General features: G+C 39.0%; 1 protein-coding gene across 3 annotated transcripts in view; it reads left to right on the top strand.

Moving 5' to 3' along the window:
* tbc1d9b (TBC1 domain family member 9b) overlaps positions 1-10,226 on the top strand; it is a 30,358-nt gene extending 20,132 nt beyond the window's left edge. The window contains exons 18-23 of one of the 3 annotated variants that reach the window (XM_080415270.1): positions 410-475; positions 1,706-1,774; positions 2,437-2,490; positions 3,362-3,409; positions 5,449-5,546; positions 6,969-10,226. In XM_080415270.1, the coding sequence (XP_080271396.1) occupies positions 410-475; positions 1,706-1,774; positions 2,437-2,490; positions 3,362-3,409; positions 5,449-5,546; positions 6,969-7,607 (974 nt within the window). In that variant the 3' untranslated portion in view covers positions 7,608-10,226. The remainder of the gene's footprint in view (positions 1-409; positions 476-1,705; positions 1,775-2,436; positions 2,491-3,361; positions 3,410-5,448; positions 5,547-6,968) is intronic. The other 2 variants (XM_080415272.1, XM_080415271.1) reach the window with 2 other exon arrangements.
* The last annotated feature ends 5,309 nt before the right edge of the window (positions 10,227-15,535 follow it).

The following is a 15,535-nucleotide window of genomic DNA, read 5'->3' as shown; positions in this document are numbered from 1 at the left end:
GATTTCATAGGTTTTACCAGGCTAAAAGAACACATTGTTATTTGCAGCTTTAGCTTGGGGTTATTTGGTTATCAGTTTGACTTACATGCATTTTGAACTGGAAGCCGCCTGATATAACTGCTCTTCTTCCACTATTGGCCAATAATCGGCGCCATTAATGTGGTGCAGAGTTAGGGGCCTTTGTCAAAGTTCAAAATAAAGGGAAAAAATACTACAATACTCATCACAAAAGTCAACAACTCTGCATTTTGAGAACATTGTGAGTTGATACTTTCTCCCGTGGCTGTAAATACCTAATAGTTTGTCTAAGTGTTGCACATTGGGGAGTTGGATAGGCTTTGTGGATGATCAAATGTTGCTGTCTTCAAGTGTTATGATGAATTTCAGTCCTCTATTGTCCTCCCTGCAGGTGGGATGTACCATGGGGACATGACAGAGAAACTAAAACTGTTGTACAAGCTTCACTTACCACCAGGTAGGCTCTGAGAAATGTGTGTGTGTCCTTTGAACTGTCACTTACTTCATATGGTCAAGATCTAATTTTGAAAAAATATATAATAATACAAATAAAATGTATTATTTATTAATGTATTTAATTAGATTTAATTGCACTTCTGTTGTCAGATTTCTCTGACAGTCTCCAGGCATCAGCCAAATTGTTGACCATTTTAGAGGTAAAACAGTAAAGATTAAATATAAGATAGTTTACATTTGGTTAAAGTTAGTGTCCTGACCACACCTTCCGTACACTATTTTACATTTACTCTGGTCTGTCCACATACATTTTATCTCGGTCAGTTGCCTTTCCTCTGGCCGGGTTGTTAGAATGAACACTGCAACAGCACAGGAAATATCAGCAAACGCAAAGGAAATGAGTTAGCAGTTTGCCAACAGACACTACTACAATGTGTTAGTGTGTGCATGTAAAGTGTGTGTAAAGAGAGAGAGCATGTAAAACTGAAGACTGAAGAAGAAAAAAAAATCAACATTCTGTGCAGAATGTGACCACTGCTTGGATAGTACAATTACAATTTAGCCATTTAGCAGACACTTTCATCAAGAGCGACAAAAGCAGCATGAACGCTAGTTTTCCAGCAACAGGGTAAGCGGTCAAGTAAATAGTGCCAAGAATCCAATGTAGTGCTATAAACCAAGCATCTGTCTAAATAATGTAGACACTAAAGCGTGTCTCTGAAAGCATTTGTTAAGAAAATAAATTTGATCATAAATAGCAACATAACCGGGTTTCTGTAAGTCAGTCTGTATCTACAGTCTGTATGCATGTCCCCTCAAAAGTAGACCAATCACAGCTCATACCGCTATGTGTATGATATGAAATAGACCTCCAACCATGAAAGAAAACGGTACAAACAATATGCACCAGCAAAAGCCTGGTGAAGCAAAAGAAATAACAAATTTAAGTTCGAAGCACATTTGTACATACGGGTGGAGTGTTTTTAAAGATCACTATCTCCATTTGACCCTGCCTGTACAGTGTGGCCTCACCACTGAACACTACATGTGATGTGTGCAGCTCTGTTCACATTCACAAACTAACTTGCTATCGATCGATACAGATTGGACATAGAGGCCATGTTTGTTGATCATAGAAACTGGATATTGTGTGACTCCAGACTGCTTTAACTGCTGGCCTTGTGTTTGTCTATGAATGTATGGATTAACAGAGCTTGCCTTTATCTTTCAGCATTATGTCCTGAAGAAGCGGAATCTGCCCTGGAGGCAGCACAGTTCTTTACTGATGACACTCCACAGGGTATACACACATACACATGCACTGTTGTACTCCTATTCATGGAGCCCTAATTTGAAGCAACCATTTGACACAGTTTTGACCCTAAGCCTCACCCAGGAGGGTGGGACAAGTATGTATTTAGTCATATTGCTATGTTTAGTCACTGGATCCTTTAACACAAGCAAAGAAGTTACAAATTGCTTTGAAGATAATAAGACCTATATAAAGGTTTATACAATGAATGAATAAATGCCAGACATGTATCAGTAACAGTCAAAGACAAGTGTAATGGGAATAAACTCTATACGTAGTTTTGAGAAGAGATGACTGATTTTTCCATCCTAAATTCTCCTGGTGGATCACTCCAAATCCTAGATGCCTTGACAACAAAGGTCCAGCTACTTTTCTTAATCTTACATTTCTGAGAGGCCAGTTATATCCCACTATGGATGTCACTTGCCTGACCTGATTGCTTTCCACCTGATGGGGTGTCCCAGTTTCCTATTTCTTGGCATGTTGCTGTGCATGACAAATCTCCTGGAGTCATCCTTCTTAATAACAGAACCATGTCTTCATCTGCCCATCCTGTAATCTCCTTCCCTTCACACTCACACTGCGTAAATGTTCTCTCTCTCTCTCTCTGTCCATACTTTCTTTCCGTTCCATTTCTCCTGCAACTCCAGAATCTCCCTTCCTGTCTGATTTGGACTTCCTGGCGCAGCAGGAAGTGACCTCAGGTTTGTGTCTTTGTGACACAGAGATGCTTTTGGTCAGCACAGTGCTCTCTGTGTGAAGGATGGGTGGGGTTAGGTTAGCAACTCTGTGTTTGAACGATGATTATTAAAAGTCCATTACGAACATTGACATGACATTTTAATTTTACACTTGAGGCATATAGTTATTTTTCTTGTCTTGTCTTGATCAACATTTGAATAGGGCATTGGCAGTAACCCTCAGACGCTGAAAGGGCTACAACTGAGTTGGTTAACCAGGGCAATTTATTATTGTTTATCTTCCTGCTGAGACTTCCTTTGCTAATATCTTACACAAAGAGCACTGAAAGAGCTTGATCAAATTATTCTTTGAAGTCACCCTCTCATTTCCTCTCTGATGCATTGTGGTATGACACTGTGGTTGCGTTGCAGTGAACACTCCTCTTGTTTCATACCTTATTTTCTGCTGTGATCTGCTTCTGTGTCTCTGTTTCATGTCTCTCGATTCAGAAACTCTGAGGCTTTCATATTTATCCTGCAGACTTTTGAAGTACTCCATGAAGTTTAGCAACAGACACTCTTAAGGGAACAGATTATTAAATCCAGCTGCTATACAATAGTTGGACTGTTACATACACTACCTCTTTTCCTCCACTTCACTTCACAGTCCATTGGATTGTTTATAAACCACTGTTTTAGTCATACTTCATACACTAAATTTGTAGCCACAATTCTATTTAATACACAAGTCATTGATACTTCATAATGTGTTTATTATTCCTCTCTGACTTGGGAGATGTGAGCCATTTTCTCACCATGTACAGTAATCTGCTGTGGTGGCAGTGATGTTTTTGAGGATGACGGTGATGATGGTGATGTCCTCTTTCATCTGCAGGAGAGGAGGACAAAGATGCTGGTGATGACGATGGTGAGGAAAAGAAAGGTAAAACAAGGTTTCTCAGCATGCTTCCATATTGTATATTCTTAAAGGACAACTTTGTTTTTTTACAACCAAGGTTTATGTTTTAGATTGTAATTAAAGTAAATAAAAGATGAGTGTTAAAATATTTATATGTACTGCTTTCAATAGTTTTAGCAATTGTCGCGATCTTTTTTACAGTTCTGTCCGGTGGCTAAATATGTATTTTTTTTACACTAACCCGTTTACCATTTCTTTATTATTATTTACAGTAGCTTTTCTAGCCCCCAATAACTCACATCTGGCCATCTAAGACCAGCGTACCTTTGTACGTAAAAAATACATATTTAGCCACCGGACAGAATGCCCTGTAAAAAAGATTTTGAAAATTGCTAAAACTATAGAAAACAGTAAATGGAAAAAAAATAACATATTTTATTTACTTTAACTCTATAACTGCCAAAGACGTTTATAAACGTCTTTGAGAAATTAGCTGTTGCCTGCCAAAGACGTTTAAAAACGTCTTAAAAACATTCTCTAATTATTTAGTATTGACACCTTTTCGATATTCCAAACGAATAAGGAGATAACAATTTCCAAAGATTTGCTGCTCCATCCACTTCAATGTTAAAATTGAAACGGACAAACAATTCACAATGTTTTTTGGTTTGAAACTACTGGTTTTGAGCTATTTTCAAACATCAAACAACACATGAAAACAAGGTCAAATTGACCTCGTTGACATTTGTGAAACCACACCTGAATCTCATCTGTGATTAGAAATTTTCTGGGGATCAATCATACTTGAGAAAAATATTTTGTGGCTATGCGAAAAGGTACCAAAATCGGTCAAAACCCTGGCAGAGGCTACAGACTGTTCTGAAAAAACTCTGGCAGGGTAAGATAAAGGGGAAGACAAGCTAAAATATAAACCATGGTTGTAAAAAAAACTAAGTTGTCCTTTTAATAGAACTGGAATTACTCAATTAAATGTAGCTAATTTTTTTTCCCTACAATTTACTTGACAATCTGTACATTTGCTGTACAACACCGCTGAAAAATCTCTGGCAGTGGGCAAAGGCGGCCAGCAATAATTGTGGCAGTGAATGAGTTAAGCTTGGAACCAAGCTATACAGGCTCCTGGTGAATCATGACCTTAAAACCAAAAAAAGAAATATTTGAAAACCGTAAAAAAAAAGAAAAGGGTATTGAATATAGTATATAATATAATTAAATATTCAATTACTTACTTTACACAGAATCAAATGTTTTATGGTCATGATTCATGGCACCACAAAATGGCTACCACTACCAATGCCCTATCCTATAGTATAGACCAATTATTTGTTTACCAACATTGAGACTGGACGCACAGGTGCCTGTTTCATGTAATCAATTCCCAACAGATCCCCAAACCTGTTGTTTTGGGGAGCACTGGTTTCAGTTCATTCAACCTCCTCTTGTGTGTTGGCTAGTGAGGCGCGCCATAGCAAGACATATATACATATATCATAGCGCAACGGTATTGCGCCCTGAGAATAGCTGACATACAAGCTCACAACCGCGTCGCGGATGTGACCGTTGTGAGCTTGGAGGTCTGCTATTCTCGGCGCGTTCTCTGCGCGCGACACCTTCGCACAACTGCTTTGAATTGCTATTATTGTTTACACACAACAGAAACCAAGGATTATATATTTCAAGAGCGAGAGATCACAGTAAAAATCCTAAGCATTTATCCTCCATACTGGGAGAAAAACAGCATCTGAAAGTTTGATGGGAAGCATTTTTACATGTGAGTGCAGTGACCACTTTAACATTGCATCTTATGAGCGGTGGGGTTCATTTGGTGCCGGCCTGCGCTCGCATACTGGTTCTTATCAGTGTGATGTTGTCTGATAAGGGGTCTATAGCTTCTGCTGGCATTTATTGGCAAAGGATTTATTGGCAAATTGCGCACTCTGGTGGATGAATTTAACATTGCCCCTGAGGTCTCATGTATGGTTGTCATGCAGAGAAGTGCAAACCACCTCCTTCCAACCATACTATGTGTGTGTCGTTTTCAGAGGAAAAGGTGAAAGACTACAAGTACTATCTGAGGATGTGGGCCAAGGAGAACGAACCCAAGAAGGAAACCATAAAAGACCTTCCCAGGATGAACCAGGTACAAAGAAAGACAATCAACCACTGTCAACCTGGTGTCAAACAGGTGTATTACGGTCATGTCATTATAGGCACAAAATATAAGAATCTAAAAAAAAAGAAAGTTTAATAGCAGATCGTGAGCTTGTAGATCAGCTATTTTTCCTACTCTTATTTGATGAAGTCTATAGGGCTTACAGTAAGTGGTTAATCTATTAGGATGTGAATTATTTTTTCTTTGCATTTGCTTATCAAATGCTAGGTTACTTTGCCTTACAATGGTATTTGTATATTGAACTAAAGTGATTAAAATGACAATATTATGTTGTACAGTAAGCAGTTGGTGACACTTGGTGGCATAACGTGTTTTACACACAATGAAATACAATTATACAAGCTTAAGGAACAAGTGAAGTAAGATCTCACTATAAACCACATTGTTTCAGAGGACATATAGACACTAATAACAAATATAATATAAATACTGCATAAATATAAATTCCACTAATCTCATAGTCATATTCTTGTAGGACTTTACCAACCAAGTGTAGCCTAGTTATTGAAACACTTGAAATACATATCTATAAGCCAGAGAGGGCTGCTTGTAAAAAAATCTTTGGCTTTGATGATATCTTCGAATAGATGGACCTATTTGACAGTGCAGAAACATAATTGCGTATATAACATTAACTTGCGTCAATGAGCATCAGGCCGGACACAGACACACGCAGACCTCCCCTCTGCAGTGCTCTAAACTGAACGTGACTGGAGTCTGTCTCATTTCTCTCCAAAAGCCCTTGAATATGATGGAATTATTATTTGTTTTTTTATTATTATGATTAAGGATTACTATTTTCTGTGAAAATAGCATGTCTCGCCAAAAATACATAGTAAAACACAGGAGCCGAGATACAGAATATTTCCCAAATACTTTAACCAGGAAGTGAATGGAGCAGTAAATCTTGTTATCTCCTGGTTCTGTGTGAAAATATTCTTTTTTTATAATTATGGTCTTTGGCATGGAAGTGTTGGATTTGAAATGGCGTTTTAAAACGTCTTTGGCAGGCAATGTGTTAATCACTTAAACAACCCTCTTAACTTTTTTTTTGTACGTCAAATAGCAAAAGCCGATCTACTTGCTCACGTGTGAGCTTGTGTAGATATGCTATTTTCACCAAACCCCTTTTTTGCTCAATGTTCACCTATCGTGACCTGCCCATAATCGGAAACCTACGGTTAAGCCTAATTTAAACGGCTAGGAAAATTACTTTCTAGTGAAAATCTGTTATTTATGGCAAGCAACACAGTCTTACGACCAAAAATAAATGAGGCTTTACTGTCTGTATGAATACAGAAAATAAATATTCAGGGGAGTGGATTTGCACTTTTTTGTCCAATTAATAAATACAATAAAATAAACTATTTGATTGGTCTCTCTTTCCAGGAGCAGTTCATCGAGTTGTGTAAAACTCTGTACAACATGTTCAGTCAAGACCCCCTTGAGCAGGAGTTGTACCACGCCATTGCCACCGTGGCCAGCCTGCTACTACGCATCGGAGAGGTCGGCAAGAAGTTTACCAACAACGGTTCCAAGAAAACGGACACCAACACTCAGGCTCCCACCCAAGCCCCGGCTCCGGCCCTGCTCCCATCTGACACCGAGCCTGAAAAAGAGGGCTGGACCGGGGAAGGAGCATCGGGACAGTCTCAGGTCTGTGAGGCCCTGGCAGAAGCTCAGCTGGAGACCTCGCCCCAGCAGACGTCCGACGAGGAGGCCAAGGACGACACGTCCGTCTCCTCCTACTCCATGGTAAGCGCTGGCTCACTGCAGTGCGAAGACCTTACTGACGACACGGTGTTGATTGGCTGTGGCGAGCAAAGGCGGGGAAGTGTGATGGACGCCGACTGGTCGATAACCTTTGAGCAGGTGCTGGCCTCGCTGCTGACCGAGTCGGACTTGGTGGAATACTTTGAGAAGAAGGGGGATATTCAAGTTAAGATAGCCGCCTGTAAGGCCCAGCGAGGGGTGGAGAGGCAGACTAGCTCCTCCAGTGACCATGAGCTCGCCCAACATTCTGTCTGAGAGATGCCCAGTAACCTTTTCAGCGGTGTGTGTGTGTGATGGGGGGGCAAAGCCGCACCTTGTCATCATTTCCCTTGTCATCACATGCATCAATCCTTCAAACTTTGCTTCACCCTCTATTTCATGGGGAGCTGTGAATCTGCCCCTTCGTTCTCTTGGCTTTATCCGACACAATGTTCCTATAGGACAATATAGATCTATATTATACACGTGCAGAAAGCTACACTGACCTTTCAGCCATTTTGGGACATATCCTTTTAAACCTCCATAAAATGGATACGAAGTCGCTCATCTTGTCACTATGTGATGACAGTTTTATGTTTTGATGTATCTTTATCTCAGCGTGCTCGTTCTCTTGCGTCTCCAGCACTCTGCGGACCAGAATTCATGACAATGGGAGGAAAAAGCCTTGATATGAGTCTGGTTATGTGTATAATTATAATAAACACAATTCTCAGAAGAACAAAACACGCAGCCCTTATACTAGAGTATAGAAGTAGACTAACTCAGTGTTTGTTTTGGGAGGGAATCAATTTTGGCTTGCTTTGGAGGGAGGTAGTCTTAATTGTGGCCAGTCCTTAAAAATTCCACTTCTGTTACAGGCACTACCTCTCTCATTAGCCAGTATAACATGTAACTGCCTCCTGTTAAAAAAGAAATCTGCAGACAACTCTTCATAGTGAGTGTTGCCCTCACCATGCTGAGAGGTCACAAATTCTACAGCCAATGGATAAGCATGAGTTGTGATTCATCTGTCTCATTTTTGTCTTTCTTTTTCTAATATAAGGCTGTCTTGGTAATGCTTGATGAACTAAATATGAAAGATGACATGTATATTTGGGTTAAGCCTAATTTCATCTGGTTACACCTAAATTTATGCTAGAAGACATGACACTTTCACAGAAGCATAAATTATGCTCTAAATGATATATAATGATATTGTAACGCATTCTTGCACTAAGCCACTCCAACTGGTCTAATGATGCCATACCTTGGCTGAGGAAACAATCCCATTTCCTCCCAGATACTGAACTGAACACCACCGTTTAGGGCCATTCACACTGAGCACTATACCTATAAAAAATATATAGTTTACGTGTATGACAGAGTTCACACCACAACTTCTATGGTGAATGTTATAGTTATAGTGCTCAGTGTGAATGGCCCTTAATCCGTGTCAACAAGTGTCCTACATTTTTCATGTAGTTATTTCTTGCCTGGTAGTGAATAGAAAGGCATTTCCTACAAGGCTGATTTTTACACGGGCTCGTTCCATTGCCATTTCATAACTATTTGGAGACATTGATTCAATACTTTTTTCAGTTTTGCCTTGTTTTGTGTGAACCCCTGCTTATTGTTATTACGGCATATCATACTTTTGTACTTTCTTTTATTCTGTTTTAAGCTTTAACTGTTTGGGCAGTGTGGATTATATAGCCTAGACTTAACTGATGGCATTTGAAAACTGTACAGAAGTGTGATACAGAGTCAGGTTTTACACACATGGCCATTTGTTTTTTCCTTTTAGATACATTCGTAAATACAGTGTTTTGCACAACCGCCTCCTCTGAGTTACCCAACACTTCCAGTATGACTGTTTAATTATTATAGCCAGAAACCTCGAGCTTATGCCCACATCTCAATGTGTACATTTAACTGACAATTTACAGTTTAACTAATTTCGATGTCTGTTTGACTACCGTGTGACTGAAACGACTGGGAGCTATGAGACGGGACTGAGGATCAGTAGATGAAGTGCTGGCGCTGTCGTCTGTTGATCTCATTTCTGACCTTAGTAGTTCATTCCTTGCAGGTCTACTGGTACTTTGCCTGATTTATTGCACATTGTGTTTTGCACAACGAAGTATAAATCAGGCCAGTAGCAACAGTAGTGTGACCAAAGGTTTACACTGCCCTACAAAGGCAAATGGCACCAACTTGTTTTTGTGCAATTCAAAGTTCTAGGATAACATTTCATTCACATTTTTAGCAGAACCAAGTTACTTACCATCCAATAGTATACCAATACTCCTTTTTGCAGAACAGGACATTTACCCTACTGAATCTTTTTTTGTTTGTTTCACTGCTAGAATTACTGCTCTTTGGCTTTGTAGTGATGTACAGTCAAGTATAGGTACATAAACCCTTTGAATTCAATTGTTCAAAGCTATAACAAGTATGTCTTACTGTTAAGAATGAGCCTAATTTAGTTTATACCAAAGTTAGATTTTCACAGTATTGTTTGGTAAAGCACCAGTGCCCTAACTCGTTAAGTTCTATATACAGTAGTAGATTGTAATGTAATGGGATTGAAGCCTTCTCACTCATTGTATGCTCTTTGCTTTGCACCTGTCAGTTTCTGTCATGTAACATTGATGCTCATGAAAATTACTTGTTTACTTCCAGACTGCTTACTAAATGTGAAAAGAAATATGTAAGCTGTCTCTTTTTTTTTTGTTCCTTCCATTAGCCAATGCCACTTACACAGTATGTTCCATTTCTAACTATATTGTCCACACTGTATCCATGTAACAGATTTATTTATTCACAAATCAGCTTTTTAAATTGTTATTGATCAGGACTGTACTATATTGTGTAATAAATACTGAAAGAAAGTTACATGTGCATCTGTTTTAAATTTGTGAAACGGTAGTAAAGTAAAGTAAAGGTCATGCTATACCATAATGCCCTAAAATCCACCCAACTGCACACAAACGCCAGGGCTGGGAATCCAACCTGTGACCTTCTGCTTCACAGGCAGTCTCCCATTCAGCTATGACAACTATAACTATCAGGCTAAGTATTAAAATATCTCCTGTGCTTTTATAGCATGAGAGAGATGTGAGTGTTTATCAAATATTATATATGGTATTAGCTCCCTGGTTTGAATCCACTATTTTGAACATGTTCACATCTAAATCCTAGTAGTTGTCACAAACATTTTACACCGTTGTGTCACTGTGGTGTCCTAGAAACACCAGGTCCCTGGTTCAAGCACACCTTTTGGATTATCTTCACTTTGCACCTAAATCCTATTAGAGTAAGTAATTAGTTGTCACAAGAATCATCGATGTACAGTACCTATAGCATGGGAGAGAAGTCAGTGCTTTGTTAACAGAAGATTCTTAGCTCAAATCCAATGTTTTCCAAGTTTGTCTCTAATCTTTAATATATCATAATAAATATTGCGTTTTTTTTTGTAGTCACTAAAACACTTTCACCTAGAAACTCCATTCACAGTTCAGAAATGCCACCTTACTGTGGACATGCATCCTTGAGATGTTTTACTTTGAAATGATTTGTAGTTTTTGAAATATTTAACTTTAAGCGCCCAATGCATTGTCAATGGCAATGGACATATAAACTGGGGAAAAAGTACACACTTAGGCAGGCTACCAGTCCTTGTGAATAACACACAAGTGAACAGTCTATGGAAGAATCACTGTGGTGGTTTAAATAAAGGGCTTGCAACCAGGTTCAAATCCAGCCAGACTCTTGCACCTTTATCTACTCTTTCACTGAAAAATGTGCAAGAGACCCACAAAAGTATGAACCATGGTGGAGCAGTGGTTGAGATACAGGCCTTGCACACAGAAGGTCCTGAGTTTAAAACCAGCAAAGACATCTTTCCAACTTTTACCTGGGGCTTTTACCTTTATCTAATCTTTCACACAACAACATGCAAGTGAACGGTATAAGTATGAACCATTGTGGTGCAGTGGTTTAGATGCAGAGCTTGCAATCAGAAGCTTCCCAGTTCAAAACCAGACAGAATGTTTTTCCAACTTTTTCTCTGCGCTTTTACCTTTATCTAATCTTCGACTGCAGACCACAATAGTGAACAGAGCAAGTAAGAATCACTGTGGTGCAGTGGATTAGATACAGGACTTGTAACCAGAAGTTTCCTGGTTCATATCCAACTGGGACATTCTTCCAACTTTTACCTGCCAAAGTTTGTACCCTTTTTATAAATTGTAAAAGGTGAGTTAAGTATTACATTCCCAAATTTAACTCCTATGTCAGTGTGGCTCAATAGATGAATCGTGGGTTTATAATCCAAAGGTTCTGGGTTCAAAGCTCCCAAAGATCATTTTTCACTTTCCATCTAAATTGTAAAAGGTGATTCAAGTATTACATTCCCAATTGCATCTTCTATGCCAGCGTGGCTCAATAGATGAATCAAAGGTTTATAAACTAAAGGTTCAGGGTTCAAAGCTCGACTAATACAAAAGACTACTCCAACAACTAATACAAAATACCTCAAACAACCAAAACAACATTCAATACAAAACTTCAAAGTGCCTCAATAAAAAAACCTAAAACAGTGGTCAAAAAAATAACAAATAAAGCAGCTATGATTCTAATACCGTCAATGACATTCAACCAATTTGCTTTGCTTAGTATGTAAATTTATTAAGCTCCTCCCACTGGAGGTGGGCTTTACCCATGCTCCTCCCCCTCCTACCGGAGCTAAAAGAGGGCGTGAGGAGGGAGGCAGGCTAATTCCACGCTCCTCGCCTTAAAAAGAGCAAAGATAGAGATTTACCAGGACCAAGATTCAAACCCACAACCTTCCACCTGTGAGGCCTCTCCCTTTCTCTTACGCCACCAGGCTTTTCACACTATATAGAAACTCGAGGTAATATTTGAAGTTTAAGGGAGAGGTGGCAGGTCAAAAGTTGAAAGTCTACAGCAAATACCTCTCCCCCTGACAGAATGACTGAATCTACTAGATTCACTGATGATCAGGGTTCATTATGACACAACCTTTTTGAGTTTTAGGTTATTGTTAAAAACCAATCTGTTGGGAAAAAAAAGGCAACAGATGGTTGGAGAGCAAACAGAGAGATGTTTAATGTTATCGAAACACATTACGTTATTGTCATATCTTAAAGTCATTTATCAATTTCAGAAGACCAAAACAAGCAGTTTTAATCAAGAGTGTGAACCTGGCTCAGAGTTAAAACAAAATAAGAGCAATACACTTAAACACAGAATTGATTATGAATATAAAGACAAAGGCTAATTAACTCATTGTTTATGAGTGAGTTAGTCTGCAGAATCTGTAGTGGATGAGTGTAAAGCAGTGGTTTTCAAAGTGTGGTGCAGGGGACCCTCATGGTTTCTTGAGGGGGATTCTGAATGTCCCCTTACATTTCTGTAACTCCGGAGAGTGTACAAAATGGAACCAAATGGAATTCAAATGTCTTAGAAGTAAGGAGTTGGATGATGGATGCAAACCAAAAGACAAACAAGACAAAATGTGAGAGGGGAGAATGAGAGACTCCAAAAGTAATGAAGACTGCTGTCACTATGCGAGTCAGGAGGGAGTGCAGGACAGAAAGACCAAGGCAGACTAGTTCAGATACAAGGAGTTTTCTTTTTTTATTACGACAAAAATCAGGGAACACAAGGAGCACGAGAAGGACTAGGAGGGCACTTGCAAGTTTCACTTGTAAAAGCACAAGAAGAAAGCCTACATACACCGAATCAAGGAGATTAGCTCAAACACTAAGATACTCACAGACAACTACACACAACAAACAGACTGGCAATGAAGGGCAAACAGAAACACGTTGGAGACACTGTGGTTATATATGGACAATCAACACACGATTGGCTAGGGCTAAACAAGACACAGGTGAACAACATTTGCAAATGACAGGGTGAGACAAGACAGGTAGCAGCAAACAGGAAACACTCAGATATCACTACAAAACAAAAGGTGCACAAGTGTAAATTAAAACTAGAACTAAGAAGATATATTTCTAAAATATATAAAGAAACACAACTGTATTGTAAAACACCAAGTATAACTAAGAAACAAGGAACACAACAAGAAAACACAACAGTTATTGTTAAAAAACATCTGTTGGAACATTTTTCTCTGCACCCAGATTTACTCTTTCATTGAGAGCAAACAGAGGGATGTTTATTGTCATCAAAATACAAATCTGTTATTGTCATATCTTACAGTCATTAAATAGACTTGCATCTTCCATATCAGTGTGGCTCAGGAGATATACCAGGGATTTATAAGCTGAAGGTTTAGAGTTTGAAACTCCTTAAAGGTTTAATGACATTCACTTTTACACCACATTCAAAGTCTTTGTCCTGGTCCTTCAAAAGTGTACAAAAAGTTTTAAGTGAAAATTCCATTCCAGTGATCCATGGCAGGTGTTTTTCTCTCACATTTCTAAAGCCTTTTCAACTGCAATGAAAAAAGAAATCTTTGCCTGCGGGTGTCGCTGGTGAGGGATTTTGCCTGTCAATCATCGCCTCTGCTCCGCCCCCCCCAAAGGAAAGGATAGGGGAGGGGAGGGGCTGAGGAGGAGAGTGGGCGGGATTATTCGACTGTGACCTCACTGTCGAAGGGCCAAGCTCAGATTACTTTTCAGCCTAATTATTCAGAAAACCCCAGACCACAGAAAATCCACTGAATGTTCTAAGTTCAGGTTTTTTGGGTGTAATTGAGGTCATAAAACCCCAAATAAAACATTGAAAATAAAAAAAGTGAAAATGAATGTCATGATACCTTTAATATCATTTTTCACTCTCAATCTAAAATCGAAGAGGTTGGTTAAGTATTGCATTCTTACGTGAGTTTTCCATGAAGTGTGGCTCGAGGTATTATTCAGGGTTTTATAAATAAAAGGTTCAAGGATCAAACCTCATGAAGAACATTATCATCACTCTATCTACATTCTAAAAGGTGGGTTAAATATTACATTCTCGGTTGCATCTTCGATGCCAGTGTGGCTCAAACGCTAAATCAGTGGTTTATAAACAGAAAGTTTAAGGGCCAAAACTCCAGAAGGAAAAAGTTCACTCTCCGTCTAAATTCTCAAAGGTGGGTGAAGTATTACATTCTCAGTTAATCATTACATTCTCAGTTGCATGTTGGATGCTAGCATGGCACATGAGTCAGGAGTACAAACCATGGCTCAAATGATAAATCAGGGATTCATAATCTGAATATACTGTATTCAAAACTCCCAAAGAACATTTTTCACTTTCCATCTGAATTGTGAAAGGAGAGTTAAGTATTACATTCCCGATTGATTTTTCTATGCTGGCATGGCTTAAATGATAAATCAGGGGTTTAAAATCCAAAGGTTCTGGGTTCAAAACTCCCAAAGAGCATTTTTCACTTTCCATCTAAATTGTAAAAGGTGAGTTAACTCTTACATTCCCGATTGTATCTCCCATGTCAGTGTGGCTCAATAGATGAACCGGGGGTTAATAATCCAAAGGTTCTGGGTTCAAAGCTCCCAAAGATCATTTTTCACTTTCCATCTAAATTGTAAAAGGTGAGTCAAGTATTACATTCCCAATTATATCTTCTATGCCAGCGTGGCTCAATAGATGAATCAGGGGTTTATAAACCAAAGGTTTAGGGTTCAAAGCTCAACTAATACAAAAGACAACTCCAACAACTAATACATAAATATTTCAAACAACCAAAACAACAATCAATACAAAACTTCAAAGTGCCTCAATAAAAAAACCTAAAACAGTGGTCAAAAAAATTACAAATAAGGCAGCTATAATACTAATACCGTCAATGACATTCAACCAATTTACTTTGCTTAGTATGTAAATTTATTAAGCTCCTCCCACTGGAGGTGGGCTTTACCGTAGCTAAAAGAGGGAGTGAGGAGGAAGGCGGGCTGATTCCACGCTCTTCGCCTTAAAAAGAGCAAAGATAGAGATTTACCAGGACCAAGATTCAAACCCCCAACCTTCCACCTGTGCGGCCTCTCCCTTTCTCTTGCGCCACCAGGCTTTTCACACTAATCAGAAACTCGAGGTAATATTTGAAGTTTAAGGGAGAGGTGGCAGGTCAAAAGTTGAAAGTCTACAGCAAACACCTCTCCCCCTGACAGAATGACTGAATCTACTAGATTCACTGATGATCAGGGTTCATT

Source organism: Gymnoscopelus braueri (assembly GCF_963280865.1).
Source record: "Gymnoscopelus braueri genome assembly, chromosome: 20".
NCBI classification, from domain to species: domain Eukaryota; kingdom Metazoa; phylum Chordata; class Actinopteri; order Myctophiformes; family Myctophidae; genus Gymnoscopelus; species Gymnoscopelus braueri.
This window is presented reverse-complemented; position numbering and strand designations above follow the sequence as displayed.